Consider the following 15,961-nt stretch of genomic DNA (forward strand, 5'->3'; position numbering starts at 1 on the left):
TTCCTTCCTCCTCCCCCCCCCTTCCTTCCTCCTCCCCCCTTCCTTCCTCCTCCCCCCTTCCTTCCTCCTCCCCCCCCCTTTCCTTCCTCCGTTAGTGGGGGGGGGAGGGGTGGGTGCGGCGTTTGGGGGGGGGGGGGGGGGGGGGGAGTTGCAGCATTGAGAGGGGGGGGTACCGGCATTGAGAGAGAGGGGGGGCAGCGTTGGAGGGGGGTAGGGGTGGTGGGGAGGGGGGTAGGGGTGGTGGGGAGGGGGGGTAGGAGTGGTGAGGGGGGTAGGGGCGTTGGAGGGGGTAGGGGTGGTGAGGGGGGGTTGGGGTAGGGGGCAGCGGCGTGCAGAAGGGGCGACGGTGCGTTGGCCCCGGCCATCCGTCGCCCCCCCTCTGCACGCCGCCCTCACCACCCCTACCCCCTCCAACGCCACCCCCCTCTCTCAACGCCGGTACCCTCCCTCTCCTCTCAACGCAGGTAACCACCCCCCCTCTCCTCTCCTCTCAACGCCGCAACCCCCCCCCCCTCTCCTCTCCTCTCAACTCAACGCCGTAACCCCCTCCCCCCCTCTCCTCTCAACGCAGGTAACCCCCCTCTCCCTCCCTCCCTCCCCCTCCCTCCCTTCCTCTCTCCCCCTCCCCCCCCTCTCTCCCTCCCTCCCTCCCCCCCTCTCAACTCCGCAACCCCCCCCCCCCACAAACGCCGGGTCTCTCTTTCTCCCCCCCCCCCCCATCCCCCACCCCCCCCCCCCCACCCCCCCACAGGCCGGGTCTCTCTTTCTCCTCCCCCCCCCCCCCAAACGCCGGGTCTCTCCCTTCTCCTCCCCCCCCCTAAACGCCGAGTCTCTCTCTTCTCCCTCCCCACCCCAAACGCCGGGTCTCTCTTCCTCTCTCTCTCCTCCCCCCCCCCCCCCCCCAGTCTCTCTTCCTCCCCCCCCCCCCCCCCAACGCCGGGTCTCTCTTCCTCTCCCCCCCCCAAGTCTCTCTTCCTCCTCCCCCCCCCCCCCACAGGCCGGGTCTCTCTTTCTCCTCCCCCCCCCCCCCCCCAAACGCCGGGTCTCTCCCTTCTCCCCCCCCCCCTAAACGCCGAGTCTCTCTCTTCTCCCTCCCCACCCCAAACGCCGGGTCTCTCTTCCTCTCTCTCTCCTCCCCCCCCCCCCCCAGTCTCTCTTCCTCCCCCCCCCCCCCCCCCCCCCCCCCAACGCCGGGTCTCCCTTCCTCTCCCCTCCCCCACCCCCCAACGCCGGGTCTCTCTCTTCTCCTCCCCCCCCCCCCCCCAACGCTGGGTCTCTCTTTCTCCTCCCCCCCCCCCCCCCCCCCCCACGCCGGGTCTCTCTTCCCCCCCCCCCCCCCCAACGCCGGGTCTCTCTTCCCCCCCCCCCCCCCCCCACCACACAAACGCCGGGACTCGCCACTTCCGCAGCGGGTGAAACTGATGCGTATCGCGTCAGTCCGCTGCTGGCCCTTTCGGGAACGGAGATTACCGGCTTAAAAGAAGGCCCTGACGCCGGAGTCATCCGCACCGCTTTTTCCCGCCGGAAATGGGCGTCACGTCGGTCCGCGGAGAATTTCGCCCCATAAGTTGATGTGTTAAAAAAATCATTTTTATCCTGGAAGTTTTGCCAATTACTGATTAACAATTTATCTGCCAATGGAAACTGCTTTTCTTAATCTAATCGATTTTCAACACCTCTATTAAATCTCCCCTTTTCAGCTCTCAGAAGAAAAATCCACTTTTTTCTATTCTCCTCTCACCTGCAGTTCCTCATCTCTGGTGTTATACTTGTCATTTACGGTACACCTTCTCAAGATCTTGACATTGTTCTACAAGTGTCATGTCCAGAACTGGACATAATCCTCCAGCTGAGGCCTAACCAGTAATTTAGCAAGATTCACTATAACTTCTTTGCTTTTGTACTCTATGCTTCTATTTCCTAAGCCCATGCTTCTATTTTAACTTCATCAACTAGGGGAGGCGGTGGCATAATGGTATTGTCGCTGGACTAATAATCTTGAGACACAGGGTGATGATCTGGGGACTCGGATCCAAATCCCATAATTTAAACTCAATAAAATATCTGGAATTAAAAGTCTAATGATGACCATGAAACCATTGTCGATTGTCGTAAAAACCTATCTGATTCAGGAATATCCTTTGGAGAAAGAACGCTGCCAAGCTTACCTGGTCTGGCCAACATGTGACTCCAGACTCACAGCAATGTGGTTGACTCTTAAATCCCCAATTAGGAATGGGCAATAAATGCTGGCTCAGCCTGCAATGCCCACATACCATGAAATGAATTTTAAAAACTTGCCCTGTCCTCTTTAAATATTTGGCTTTCAGTTGTCTTATGTTCCCTTCAGAAATCTGCATTTTCTATTTGTATTTCAAATTCCACATATTTGCGCATTAAAGAGAAACATTTTCATTTGTGTCATTATCAGATCAGATATGAACAGCGGGGCATCTATCTGGCAGAATTACACACCTTTGATTTACAGCACACTATTTGGAGCACATGTTTCGTTGTCAGCCATGTCAAATCACAGTTGAGCTAACCATACCTTCGGTAACTTTGCCAAGATTTTTGGCAGACCTTTGTAAAACTGCGATTTCTGGAGGTTGTCTCGTTGAAATAGTGAGTCAAAATACTGAAGAGTCATGGCGCCTACATCATCAAAAAATGGGATCTGAAAAAAGTGCAGAGATTTCATGAGAAAGAAAGGAATTATGTACGAGTTGCAAGACTGAGGTGGCAGTACCGAGGGCGAGTGGCACTGTCGGAGGGGCAATAACGAGGGCACGCTGCACCGGAGGGGCACGGTCAAGGGGGCGCGCGGCACCATCGGAGGAGCAAGGCCAAGGGAGCGCGGCACCGTCGGAGGGGCATGTCTAAGGGAGCGTGTCACTGTCGGAGGGGCAGTGGTGAGGGCATGCGGCAGTGTTAAGGGCGTGCAGCACTGTCGGAGCAGTGCCAAGGGGGCGCTTCACTGTCGGAGGGGCAGTACCGAGGGTGCGCGGCACTTTCGGAGGGGCAGTATCGAGGACATGCTGCGCTGTTAGATGGGCAGTACCGAAGGCGTGCTGCACTGTTAGACGAACAAGTACTGAAGGCGTGCTGCACTGTCGGAGGGGCAGTACGGAGGGTATGCTGCACTGTTGGAGATGCAGTACCGAGGGCATGCTGAACTGTTGGGCGGGCAGTATTGAAGGGGTGCTGCACTGTTGGAGGGGCAGTAATGAGGACGTACTGCATTGTCGGGAGGGCAGTACAGAGGGTACGTGGCACTGTCAGAGGGGTAGTACCAAAGGCGCGCGGCACTGTCGGAGAGGCATGGCCGAAGGAGCGCACCAATGTCGGAGGGGCTTGGCTGAGGGGCACTGCACTGTTGGATGGGCAGTACCAAGGGCGCGCTGCACTGTCAGAGTGCAGTCCCAAGAATACAGAGTCAGTACTGCACTGTCAGGGAGGTAGTACTGAGGGTACACTGCACTGTCAGATGTCTGCAGGTGACCTAAAAGAACCCATGGCAATATTTTGAAGAGCATGGGAGTTCTCCGCAGTGTTCTGGTTAAAATTTATACCTCAATTAAACATCACTATATCTGATTATCTGGTTATTTATTTCACTGTTTTTTGTGGGAGCTTGCCGTGTGCAACGTGTCTGCTGTGTTTTCCAACATTACAACAATGATTACACTTCTAAAGTATGTCCACAGCTAAGAATACTCTGACATCTGCATTGTAGAGAGACAAGCAACTGATTATGCTGAAGAATGACAATTAAAAGAAACATGATTTGTGCTCATGTGTCTGCTTCCTGTTTGCTTACCTTACTTAGCTGGTCAGGGTCTGGTCTGACATTGGGAACGACATTGAGCAACAATTTCATGTGCTCCCGAACCTCTTCAGGAACTTTATGCAGTAAGTTGGGGCCTAAACGGGTGAGCTGCAAAAATTGAAAGGCATCCATTGTTTAAACCTTAATACAAGAAAAATCGTACTTATACAGTACCTTTAACCCAGGGGTGGTCAAACTTTTCCATGCAAGGGCCACATTCAGAAATTCACAATTTTAAAGGGCCGCATAGTATATTAAGTAAAATAATTAATATTTAAAATAGCCAAAATAAAAGGTTTTTAAAGAAAAAAAAAGCAATTAATTTTTATTAATTAATATTTTAAAGTAGAAACGTCACATGAAACACATGTTGTGCCGAGCAATGATCACCCTACTCAAGTCAACGTATCCACCCTATGCCAGTAACCCAACAGCCCCCCCCAATTAACCTTAAAATTAAAAAAAAAATTTTAATTTTTTTTTTAATGACTTGATCTTGGTGGGCCGCATAAAGACCGTTGGCGGGCCGCATGCGGCCCGCGGGCCGTAGTTTGCCCACCCCTGCTTTAACCTAAAGAGACTTCCCCAAAGGATCTCACACAAGTGATGCTAAAATCGGAACACGACCAAAAGAGATGATAACAGGAGGTAGGTTTTAATGGCAAATTTAAAAGGAAGAATGTGGGTGGGGTGTTGGAGAGATTTCTATAGTCTTCAAATTAGAGCTAGAGAAGCAGAAATTTCAACTCCCTTAATAATAATGATGATGATAATAATAATAATAATAATAATAATCGCTTATTGTCACAAGTAGGCTTCAGTGAAGTTACTGTGAAAAGCCCCCAGTCACCACATTCCGGCGCCTGTTCGGAGAGGCCGGTATGGGAATTGAACCCACGCTGCTGGCCTTGTTCTGCATTACAAGCCAGCTGTTTAGCCCACTGTGCTAAACCAGCCCCTCCACTGTGCTAAACCAGCCCCTTCCCCAAATGGCTGGGAGCCAAATAAAGTTTGAATCTGAGATTGATGAGATTTTTGTTGGGTAAGAGAACAAAGGAACATGGAGCAAAGGTGAGTAAATGAATTGAGATTGATATCAGCTGTAATCTAACTGAATATTGAAACAAATTCAAGGGGCTGTTCAGCTCCCTCCTGATCCTATGGAAGTGTTTGGATAAAGGATACATCTTTCTGGTATTCCAAAGGAAAGAATGTGACAACAGAAGGAGTACCCATTGTTAAAGATACCCTTGGCTATGACTGGGCCCATAAAAGTAAAACCAGAGGTCAATTCCACTGATCTGAAGGGTGGCGTGGTGTCACAAAGATCATGAAAGATGGGGAAGGATAGAAATTGAATACACATTCATGAACGACACCATTAGTGAATGATTAGGGGGAGTTCAGCAGTATGGTGGGGAGAGATTCAAGCATTGGGGTTGTGGGAAAGATGTGCATGGTTTTGGAGAGTGACATTTTTATTCAAGAATAATGGGGAAGTTGGAGATCAAGCAGCAGCTTGCAAAGACACATGGGATCAAGCTGTTCTTTTTGAGATGGTGCGTTACAAAAGGTGGGGGAAATGGGTGGTTGGAAAACAATAACCAAAATGAGGGAGCCATTTGCAACATCAGCTAGAAAAGGCACCACTAAAGGGAGCGTGGATGGTCAGCAGTCATGTGGGACTGTAATCAAGGGAGCCAGAGATAAGTCTTATAATGTGCTCTCAGACTTGGATTCAGGGCTAAGGTGCAGGGATCTGGCAGGGATGGATGGGGGGGAAGAGAGACAGAGGGAGAGAGAAAGAGAGAGAGAGAGAGTAGGACATATTTAGCAGAATGTTACCTGATCCAGTTGTCTGCTGAAACTCTTGAAAATATCTTGCTTGTTGACCTCGAAGATAGGCTTGCCATCATTAAACACAGCAAACATGACACCTCCTAACGAGTACATATCACTGGCCAGGTCACAACTCACTGACAGGATATACTCAGGAGCAACATACTCAGGGTTAGGGAGGCTCATAGAAGGAAGATTTGGGTCCCATTCCTTGCAACTAAATGTAAGCTATAAAGAACACAAGCAAAATATTGATTGGTTTAATTAAATTTCATTTTTTAAAATAATATTTCATTGAGGTATTTTAAAATTATAACAGTAACATAAACAATGACATCAACATGGTAAAATGAACACCCCCCCCCCCCCCCCCCAGCCCATTCTTCACACACCTCAACCATACAACAACAATTCGCCCCCCGCCCCCCCGGAATACTGCATCTGAAAGTCGACGAACGGCTGCCACCTCCGGGTGAACCCTAACATTGACCCTCTTAAGGCGAACTTTATTTTCTCCAGACTGAGAAACCCAGGCATGTCACTAACCCAGGTCTCTATACTTGGGGGCTTCGAGTCCCTCGACATTAACAAGAACCGTCTCCGGGCTACCAGGGAGGCAAAGGCCAAGATGTCGGCCTCTTTCACGCCTGGATCTTCCGACACTCTGAAGATCGCTACCTCCGGAATCGGCACCATCCGTGTTTTTAGTACCGTGGACATTGCCTGAGCAAAATTCTGCCAAAAGCCTCTAAGTTTCGGGCATGCCCAAAACATGTGGACATGATTTGCTGGGCTTCCTGCGCACCTCGCACACCTATCCTAAATCCAGAAGAACTTACTCAACCTAGTCATTAAATTTCATTTCTAACATCAAAATGTTTCTTCAAAATAAAGTCACTTAGTAAAACCAACCCTATATCTACATTTCTTCAAATCTAGCAATGCCACAATATTAAAATTCTTATCCTGATGTGCAAATCTCTCTATGGCCTCACCCCTCCATTTCTCCATAACCTCCTGCAGCAGAAAAGACAAATTAGGAGGAGGAGTAGGCCATTTGACCCCTCAAGACATTTGATAAGATTATGGTTTATCGAATTGTGGCCTCAACTCTACTGTGTAGCCCTTCCCCCCCTCCCCCCTCCCCCCTCCCCAACATAACCTTTGACTCCCTTGTCAGTAAAGAATCTATTTTCTCAGTTTTAAAATATTCAATGACCCTGATCCATCACCCTCTGGGGAAGGGATTTTGACAGACTCACCACCCTCCATTTCTCCTCAACTCCTTAAATTGGGGACCCCTTATCTTTAAAGGGTGTTTATTACTTCCGGCCTCTCCCACTGGCAAAACATCCTTTCAGCATCCACCTCCAGCCTTACAACCTTCCGAGATTTCTGCTCTCCTTGTAGACCGGGTCTGATGTGTGCAGCTGATTTTCTCTGCTCCACCACTGGCTTACCCAGACCCTGAGATCTGGGGTTGCTTCCCAAAAGCTCTCCATCTCTCTCTTCTCATTTAAGTCAATACTTTGAAATGCTCTCTTTGACAAAGCTTTTAGTCACCTGTCTTTCCTTACAGAGTTTTAACTATCAAATTGTCTGATAAAGCTCCTTGCATTATTTTACTTTTTTTAAATGCAATCCATCCAACATAAAAATCAAGTGTCAATTCTGTTACCTCTTTATCAATTTCTTTTCTCTCCACTAAATGGTCTTGACCTACTTCTCCGATCCTTGAAAGGTTCTCTCCTTTCCAATTTATTTGAAAACACAGAAACATTAAATGTAGTATTTATACTCCATGGTTAGGTGGATTGGCCATGATAAATTGCCCTTAGTGTCCAAAATTGCCCTTAGTGTTGGGTGGGGTTACTGAGATAGGGGGAGGTGTTGACCTTGGGTAGGATGCTCTTTCCAAGAGCCGGTGCAGACTCGATGGGCCGAATGGCCTCCTTCTGCACTGTAAATTCTATGATAAAACAAATCTCCTTTCACCTACTCACTCATCAACCTACAACCTACAGAAATTTATCAACTCTTCCCTTGCAAGATGACTTAGCCACTTCCTATGGGAAAAATATGCCACACTCAAGAACAGCCTGCATTCTGGGTACTCTAAATTTATAAAAAGAAAAGGAATATGCAGATATAAATCACAGAATCCCTACAATGTGGAAGGAGGCCAATCGGCCTGTCGAGTTTGCACCAATCCTCCAAAAGAGCCCCCCACCTATGCCCTCATCCCCGCCCTAGCCCGGTAACCCCACCTAATCTTTGGACACTTGGGGACAATTTATCATGGCATATCCACCTAACCTGTACATCTTTGGACTGTGGGAAGGAACTAGAGCACCCAGAGGAAACCCACACAGACACAGGGAGAAAGTGCAAACTCCACACAGTCAGCCACTGCCGGAATTGAACCCGGGTTCCTGCCGCTGTGAGGCAGCAGTGTTAACCACAGTGCCACCATGCTTCCCACTGTGGAAACAAAATCTGGCCAGCTCCACTGACCCTATCAAAATCTACTGTGCGATTTAGACAATTTCTATTAAATTTCCGCTTACCCTTTCGTCTCCAGCGGAAAGAGACCTGATGTCTAAAGTCTTGCCTCATAACCAGTGTTTATCATTCCTGTTTTCATCATAAAGTTCAAAGACGAGTGGGTAAATTACATTAATCAGAACCTCCACTTTGTACACATTATTTCGCACCGATTGCCTCTGAAGGATTGCCATTTTGCAAAATCTGTTTTACATTCCACCCATTAGGCAGGCCAACATGTTCAGTCAGTATGCTACCTTTTTGTAGCCCTGTTATAATGGACAACTCACTAAATGTTTAACAAAAGGGAACAATTGTTTTGCTCAGTTCAAACTTTGTCACAAATGAGATGCAGCCGATGTCATACAATGAGTCACAGAGATTAAGCATGCACAATATTTATTTACAAATCAACAGCATAACTACAGGAGGCTGCTCATCAATGTTGCTCCTTCATCGGAGCTCAGAGTGGGAGTCCAGTGGGAGAAGAACACACCAGGAACTTATCAATTTTCCAATAATTTGGGAAAAGAAAAGGGACCGAAATAAATCAAGCCTGCACACTGAATGAAAGGGAAAAACTCCAAGGGGAAAAGTTTATATCAAATAACAGAAGGGAGAACAATGCAGTTGAGAAGCACGATTTTGCCATATGGTATAATTCCTCTTTGAAATCTCCATATTTGTTAAAACCAAGCCATTCACAAAGCCCACAATCAAATGGCACAAATATAATTTGAATCATGTGACAGAGATTTGGTCCTGTCATAATATGTCACAAATGTCACATTTTTCAAAGCTCTCAGTTAAATTAAATGCTGTTCTTTAAAACATGACTTCACAAAAGGAAGACAAATTGGCCAAGTTTAGGACAGATGTACGAGGGCACATTTTCACACAAACAATAGTCACCACCTGAAATGATCACTGGTTAGAAGGGTGGAAGCATTCTGGAGGAAGTTAGTTTTTTTAATTTAGAGGTCCCAATTGGTTTTTTTTCCAATTAAGGGGCAATTTAGTGTGGCCAATCCACCTACGCTGAACGTTTTTGGGTTGTGGGGTGAGACCCACGCAGACACTGGGAGAATGTGCAAACTTCACAGTGACCCGGGGCCGGGATCGAACCCGGGTCCTCGGTACTGCTGAGCAGCAGTGCTAACCACTGCGCCACCCCTGGAGTTAGTTGCTGAGATGATGGAATTCTAGGAATCAATGACAGAATGACTGAGTTAGCCTTAAGACTTCCTTAAGACTTCCTTCATCTGCACTTACCTTTTTGTTTTCACCAAGGTTGAAAAGAAGGGTCAGCATACAGAATAAGGTTCATTTTCTGTCTTAGTAGCTATTCTTTTAATCAAGGGTTTCATTAAGTTCAAGAGCTGTGAAATGTCATTTTTACAGAGCCTGTGTTTGTAGAAATAATACAGGGGTCCACTCACATAACATTTCAGTAAATATAGGGACATCATAACTGATAGCAAAATAGTTCAACTTTTATCATCCTGGTCGTCATGATACGACAATAAAGGAGTTGTTGGCTAAACAGAACAATAGGCAATACATGAGCAAGGAATCCTCCAGTGTGGAGAGTTTGGAAAGCAAGGGCTCAAATTTACCTGTTCCTTCAAAACATGTTAAACTCACCACAGGTAATGTTACGATTCGTGCTGCTTTGATATGTGAAATGGCCTCATTTTATGATTTTGCAGACTTCAGCTATCTCATGAATGGACACTCCTTTCATCAGGAGTGGAAATATTCATAATTCCTCCAACAATGATGCAGTTCACACAAAACTACAGCAGAACCTGGAAACATTCAGGCTTGGGTTGGTGACTGACAAATAAACCAAATAATCTCCACCTACAACAAAGGTTCCAACCACTGGCCCCTGACCTTCAACACTACCTTGTCAAGCTAGCCACTATCAGGATTTTGTGGGTGTCACTGATTACTGGTTGCTCAACCCCATCTTCTCAAAAGACAATTAGAGATGGGCAATACAGGGTAACACGGTAGCACAGTGGTTAGCACTTGGACTGTAGCGCTGAGGACCCGGGTTCAAATCCTGCCCCTGGGTCACTGTCCGTGTGGAGTTTGCACATTCTCCCTGTGTCTGAGTGGATTTCAACCCAACAACCCAAAAGGATGTGTAGGTTAGGTGGATTGGCCATGCTCAATTGGGCCTTAATTGCAAAAAATGAATTGGGTGCTCTAAATTTATTAAAAAAGAGATGGACAATACATGCTAGTCTTCCTACATTCCATGAATGAATGTTTTAAAAACTCAACTAGACCAGGCATAACAACACTGTGACTACTGGACCAGGACAGGAACTGGGTAATCTAGAATGGCTGACCCCTAACTGTCTCAGCCTCTACATCAGTTCCGCGGTTTAACTTAGAAGTGCGACCACCTCATGTAAAAGGAAGCACGGTAGCACAGTGGGTAGCACTGTTTCTTCACAGTGCCTGGGTCCAATTCCCGCAAGGGTCACTATCTGTGCGGAGTCTGCATGTTTTCCCTATGCCTGCGTGGGTTTGTCCGGGTGCTCCAGTTTCCTCCCACAAGTCCCGAAAGACGTGTTAGGTGAATTGGACATTCTGAATTCTCCCTCAGTGTACCCGAACAAACGTCGGTGAGTGGATTTTCACAGTAACTTCATTGCGGCGTTAATGTAAGCCTACTTGTGACAATAATAAAGATTATTATTAAATGGGCTTCGTTGCAACACTTAACAGGCTTGATACCCTATAGGACCGAGTAGTTTGCGAGATTGGTGCTCTTGCCACTGGATGCAGTACCTGCACTCTCCATCACTGATACATTGTGGCTGGAGTGTAGCATCAGCAGTAGTCCAGTATAGATACTTTGACAGAATCGTCCAGCTCTGAAAGGTCTATCACCAAGCAGGACAAGAATAGGAACACTGACTCACTTCTCCTAATTTAGACATATGCCACTACTTCTTCATCATCATTGGGTTAATTTCTTGGAATTTGTGATCTAATATCATTGATTTGATGGATTCACAATAACTAGGAGTTCAGGAACTCACTATCTGATTGCATTAAAGTACTGACCCTAGAAGTGAAAGTGTAGTGCTTCATCCTATCGCACCATAGCCTCCATCTAACATCATTCCAGGAAACAAAAAAAGTATTTATTTACTATATACACTGACCAGTTACAATGACCTTCAAAGTTCCTGTCCTTAGATCACTCATACGCATCAGCAACAGTTAGTGCCAGTATTTATGTTGTTCCTTCAACATGATGAAATACTTGGGGTGCTTGATTGAATTTTTAAAAAACTCAAGTGTTGGGCAAGTTGGAAGAGATGGAGAGAACAACTCAAAGTCCACTGATTGAAGCAGGAGAAAAGAGGTGCAGCTTCCTATCACCCAGCCCGTATCCCTCACACATACTCTCGACCAGAATCCCAATCCCCACAGAACACTACTCCATTCGGAGCCACATGCTTCACCTATATGTCTAGACCCACTTCCCGCATTCAAACCCTCCAATGTTGAGGAACAGTGGGAGCAGTGAATACCATCTACAAGATGCACTGCAGGAACTCGCCACGGTTTCATAGACAGCACCTTCCAAACCCATGACCACTACCATCTAGGAGGACTAGAGCAGCAGATACCTGGAAACCCCACCACCTGGAGGGTCCCCTCCAAATCGCTCACCATCCTGACTTGGAAATATATCCGTTTGCAAGCTGTTCCTTCACTGTCACTGGGGCAAAAGCCTGGAACTCCCTCCCTAACAGCACAGTGGGTGTACCTACACCTCAGGGACTGCAGCGGTTCAAGAAGCCAACGAGGGATGGGCAATAAAGGCTGGCCTAACCAGCGACACCCATACCCCGTAAATTAATTTAAAAGGATCTGAAAGAATTTCTCCCCTCAAAAACATAGTTCAAATCCTTAAAAACAATTACACATCCATTACATGAACAGAGTGAAACACAAAAAAAATCCATTTAATTTATTATCTTCAGAATCAATTAGGACTTTGCAGTTCATTTATTATGAAGAGAATTCACCTTCTGAGCTTTGTTTTAACTCAGGATAAAACAGACTCACTTTTAATAATGTTCTGTTAGAATTATAAATAGAAGTAAACAACCAGTTGAATAACTCAATTGTCCCTACCTCCTTTTCCAAGGGATTAGATGAAGAGATGCAAAAGTCAAAACCCATGATTTTCCAGGCGCCATTTTTATTCAAGATGATATTCTCTGGTGTCAGGTTCCCATGAATCATTTTCACACCACTGTGTAAAAAGGACAGGGCTTCGCAAACCTGCAGATTAAAACAGTGTAACATTACTGTATTCAACAGTGCAGCTTTAAAATTTATTTAATTAAATTAAGTTTGTGTACTTGCGAAATTACGTGTTGGTAGATTAGAAGTGCAGAGGTGTGACTAAGAGAAAGAGAACAGAAGACCAGGGAATGCAAGCATCCTGACATAATCAGGTGATATTTGTAGGATGGGTTATAACAACAAGGTGAACATCAGAGACAAATATGAAGCACAAGTCTTATGAGACTGATATTGGGAGGCTGGCATAATGCATTGGACCACAATTTATTTTTGCTCATTGAAGGGATGTGGGCTTCACTGGCCAGGCCAGCATTAATTGCCTATCCCTCAATATGGAGAATCAAATAAGGAAGAATCAAATCAAATAGGAAGAAAGAATTTGCATTTCTAGAACTCCTTCCCTGACATCCCAAAGTACTTCCAAGCCAATTAATTTGTTTTAAAGGCAGTCACTGTTTTGTAGCGGCACAAAGCAGCCAACCTACTCACAGCAAAATCCCCAAAAATCAACCTGATAAATAACCAACTCACAAAAGTAAAGATGCTGGAAATTTACTATAAAAATAGAAAATGCTGGAAAATCTCTCGTGTCCAACGCATCTTTTTGAGGTGTCAATTGAAGTATAAATGCTGTTATAGGGATGTCCCAAGGGAAACCTAGTCTAGACTTACCAGGTGTTTTTGTTTTAAATTGTAATTGTTCCATGATAACACATAAATATTTGTTTAGTGCCTCAATAAATCTTTCAGGAATGGCCCAAAACACATTGCAGCCAATCAATTTATTTTGAAACGTGATCATGTTACTGAATGTACCCCTGACCTTGCACACAAGGACCTATTCAAAGTAAATTAGATGAGTGACCAGACAATCTGTTTCAGGTGGTGCTGTTGGAGCATACCACATTAGGCTTCAACATCCTATTCTGTGACCAGTTTCAGGTATGGCTCAGCAGGTAGCACTCTCACCTCTGAACCAGTATGTGGTGGATTCCAAAACACTGCAGAGACTGGATTACAAAATTAAGGCTGACAGTCCAGGCAATGCTGAGTGGGCACAGCATTATTGAAGATTATTCAGATGAAACATTAAACTGAGGTCCTGACGGCTCTCTCCAGTAGACATAAAAGATCTCCACAGCATTCTGAAGAGGAGGAGGAGAGTTCTGCCCAATGTCTTGGCTAATATTGATCCCTCAATCAATATCACTAAAACAGGATCAACTGGTTATTTATTTCATTCCTGGGTTTGGGAAATAGCTGACCTACATTGGCTCCTGTGTTTCCAACACAATCGGTATTTCATTTGCTGTAAAATATTTTATGATGGCCTGAGGTCATGAAAGGTGTTAGATAAATGCAAGTTTTTTTAGTGCTGTGGATCTTTGTCACCCCTCTGAACCACCAAAACACAGCTTTCAATGCTTCAAGTACACAAACTTAATATAGCACCCTAACCTAGGCCCAATCCCCCATCTTGCAAATCCTTATAGGGGCAATTTAGTACATCCAATCCACTTAGCCTGCACATTAAATTCAAAGAAAAAAACAATATCTATAATTATAAATGCTGCTCCACATATTATAGCTATGCTGCTCTCAGCAATGCTATAACAGAACTTATTTATTTCAAATGCTCCTCCATTGAATTGAAGGTCACAACAGCCCTTTACTTCCTTTGCTTCAAGTCATGAATGAAGTTTGATGGTTGCACAGGGAGTAACCAAAGCACAGCTTGAGAGCCACCTGACATCCTGGTTGGAAAATATAGGCCCACACAATCTGACTCAGGGAATCAGAGCTGAGGTGGTCATGGGGATGAATGGATCATGATATTAGTCATGTTCAGTTGTTCAGAATCATAGAATACCTCCAATGCAGAAGGAGACAATTCGGCCCCTTGAGTCTGCACTGACCCCTGAAAGAGCATCCTAACCTAGGTCCAATCCCCCATCTTGCAAATCCTTATTGGGGCAATTTAGTACATCCAATCCACTTAACCTGCACATCTTGGGCCTGTGGGAGGAAACCGGAGCACTCGGAGGAAACCCACACAGACATGGGGAGAACGTGCCACAAATTCCACACAGTCGACCGAGGTCGGAATCGGACACGGGTCCCTGGCGCTGTGAGGCAGCAGTGCTTAACCACTGTGCCACCCTATCCCTCTATCCATTGTAAACACTAATATCTCGATGTATGTAGAAATTGCTCATTGCATATGTTTTAAAATTTCTTTTAATCAAGCAACAATATAATTTAACTTTTAGAAGTAATCTATAAAATGAGAAGAAAGTGTTGAGTTGAAACAACTGTTGCATTTTTTCATCAGTTATTAACTTTTCTTTATATCCCTCAGATTATTGTTTTTTTTTGTATTTCTGAGCAGCAGTCAATCTTCTCTAAATAGAATGTGCAATTATTGATCCATTGGGCTTTCTTTTCAGGATTTGATCACGTGATATGGGTGCAACATTAAGCCAAGTCTCATCTATTTTGGTGATCCAGATGATTCCATTCACCAAGAATCATAGAATCCCTACAGTGCAGGAGGAGGCCTTTTGGCCCATTGAATCTGGCCCGACCCACTTAAATAGCACCGTACCTAGGCCCACTCAAAGCTCTTTCCCCATAACCGCACCTAATCTTTGGATACTAAGGGGTAAACTTAACATGGCCAATCCATCTAACCTGCACATTCTTGGACTGTGGGAGGAAACCGGAGCACCCAGAGGAAACCCATGCAGACACGGGAGAACGTAGAAACTCCATACACACATTAACCCAAGGTTGGAATTGAACCCGAGACCCTGGCCCTGAGGTAGTAGTGCTAGGCACTGTGCCACTGCGTCGCCCCATCAGAATTTTGCCTTTTTTGTCCTGACTAATATTCCTCCCTCAACCAACACCATCAAAAACATTAAACAATCCAATTGGTCATTCACCTTAACTGATGCATCTTACATTTACTTCTTTAACTGCAACTGCACTCTGCAGTAACAAATTGTGAAGCAATTATCGATGGTTTCAAAAATGTATGTACCACATAAATAATGGCATGATCGGTTGAATGGCCTCCTTTTTCTTATTTGTTCATGGGATGGAGGCATCGCTGTTATTTCCCATCCTCAATTGCCTTTGAGAAAAATAATAGCTGCCCTACTATGCTTTATTATTTGTTGATTCTTGCCTTTCTCTTTGGACTATTAATTGCATATAATTCTACTGTTTCAAGTTATTAAGTCAGCAGAATGGCTGGATGGCCCTCACTGGTTAAAACATTATACATTTGGTGAGGTGTTGCAATTTAACAATTGTCCTGCTCACACATAACACCATTCCTTTTTTTTTAAATCATCAGTCACTTTGTACAACAGAAGTTCAATATTGATGAAAAGAGGAATATGT

At 45.5% G+C, this 15,961-nt stretch overlaps 1 protein-coding gene across 2 annotated transcripts in view; it reads right to left on the reverse strand.

Annotated features, from left to right (window-relative positions):
- scyl2 (SCY1 like pseudokinase 2) overlaps positions 1-15,961 on the reverse strand; it is a 101,949-nt gene that overhangs the window by 47,164 nt on the left and 38,824 nt on the right. For both annotated transcript variants that reach the window (XM_038780195.1, XM_038780194.1), the window contains exons 5-8: positions 12,380-12,529; positions 5,675-5,896; positions 3,821-3,937; positions 2,552-2,677 (exon numbers count right to left, since the gene is read on the reverse strand). In XM_038780195.1, coding sequence (XP_038636123.1) covers positions 2,552-2,677; positions 3,821-3,937; positions 5,675-5,896; positions 12,380-12,529 — 615 coding nt within the window. The remainder of the gene's footprint in view (positions 1-2,551; positions 2,678-3,820; positions 3,938-5,674; positions 5,897-12,379; positions 12,530-15,961) is intronic.

This window comes from Scyliorhinus canicula, chromosome 20 (genome assembly GCF_902713615.1).
Source record: "Scyliorhinus canicula chromosome 20, sScyCan1.1, whole genome shotgun sequence".
NCBI lineage: Eukaryota > Metazoa > Chordata > Chondrichthyes > Carcharhiniformes > Scyliorhinidae > Scyliorhinus > Scyliorhinus canicula.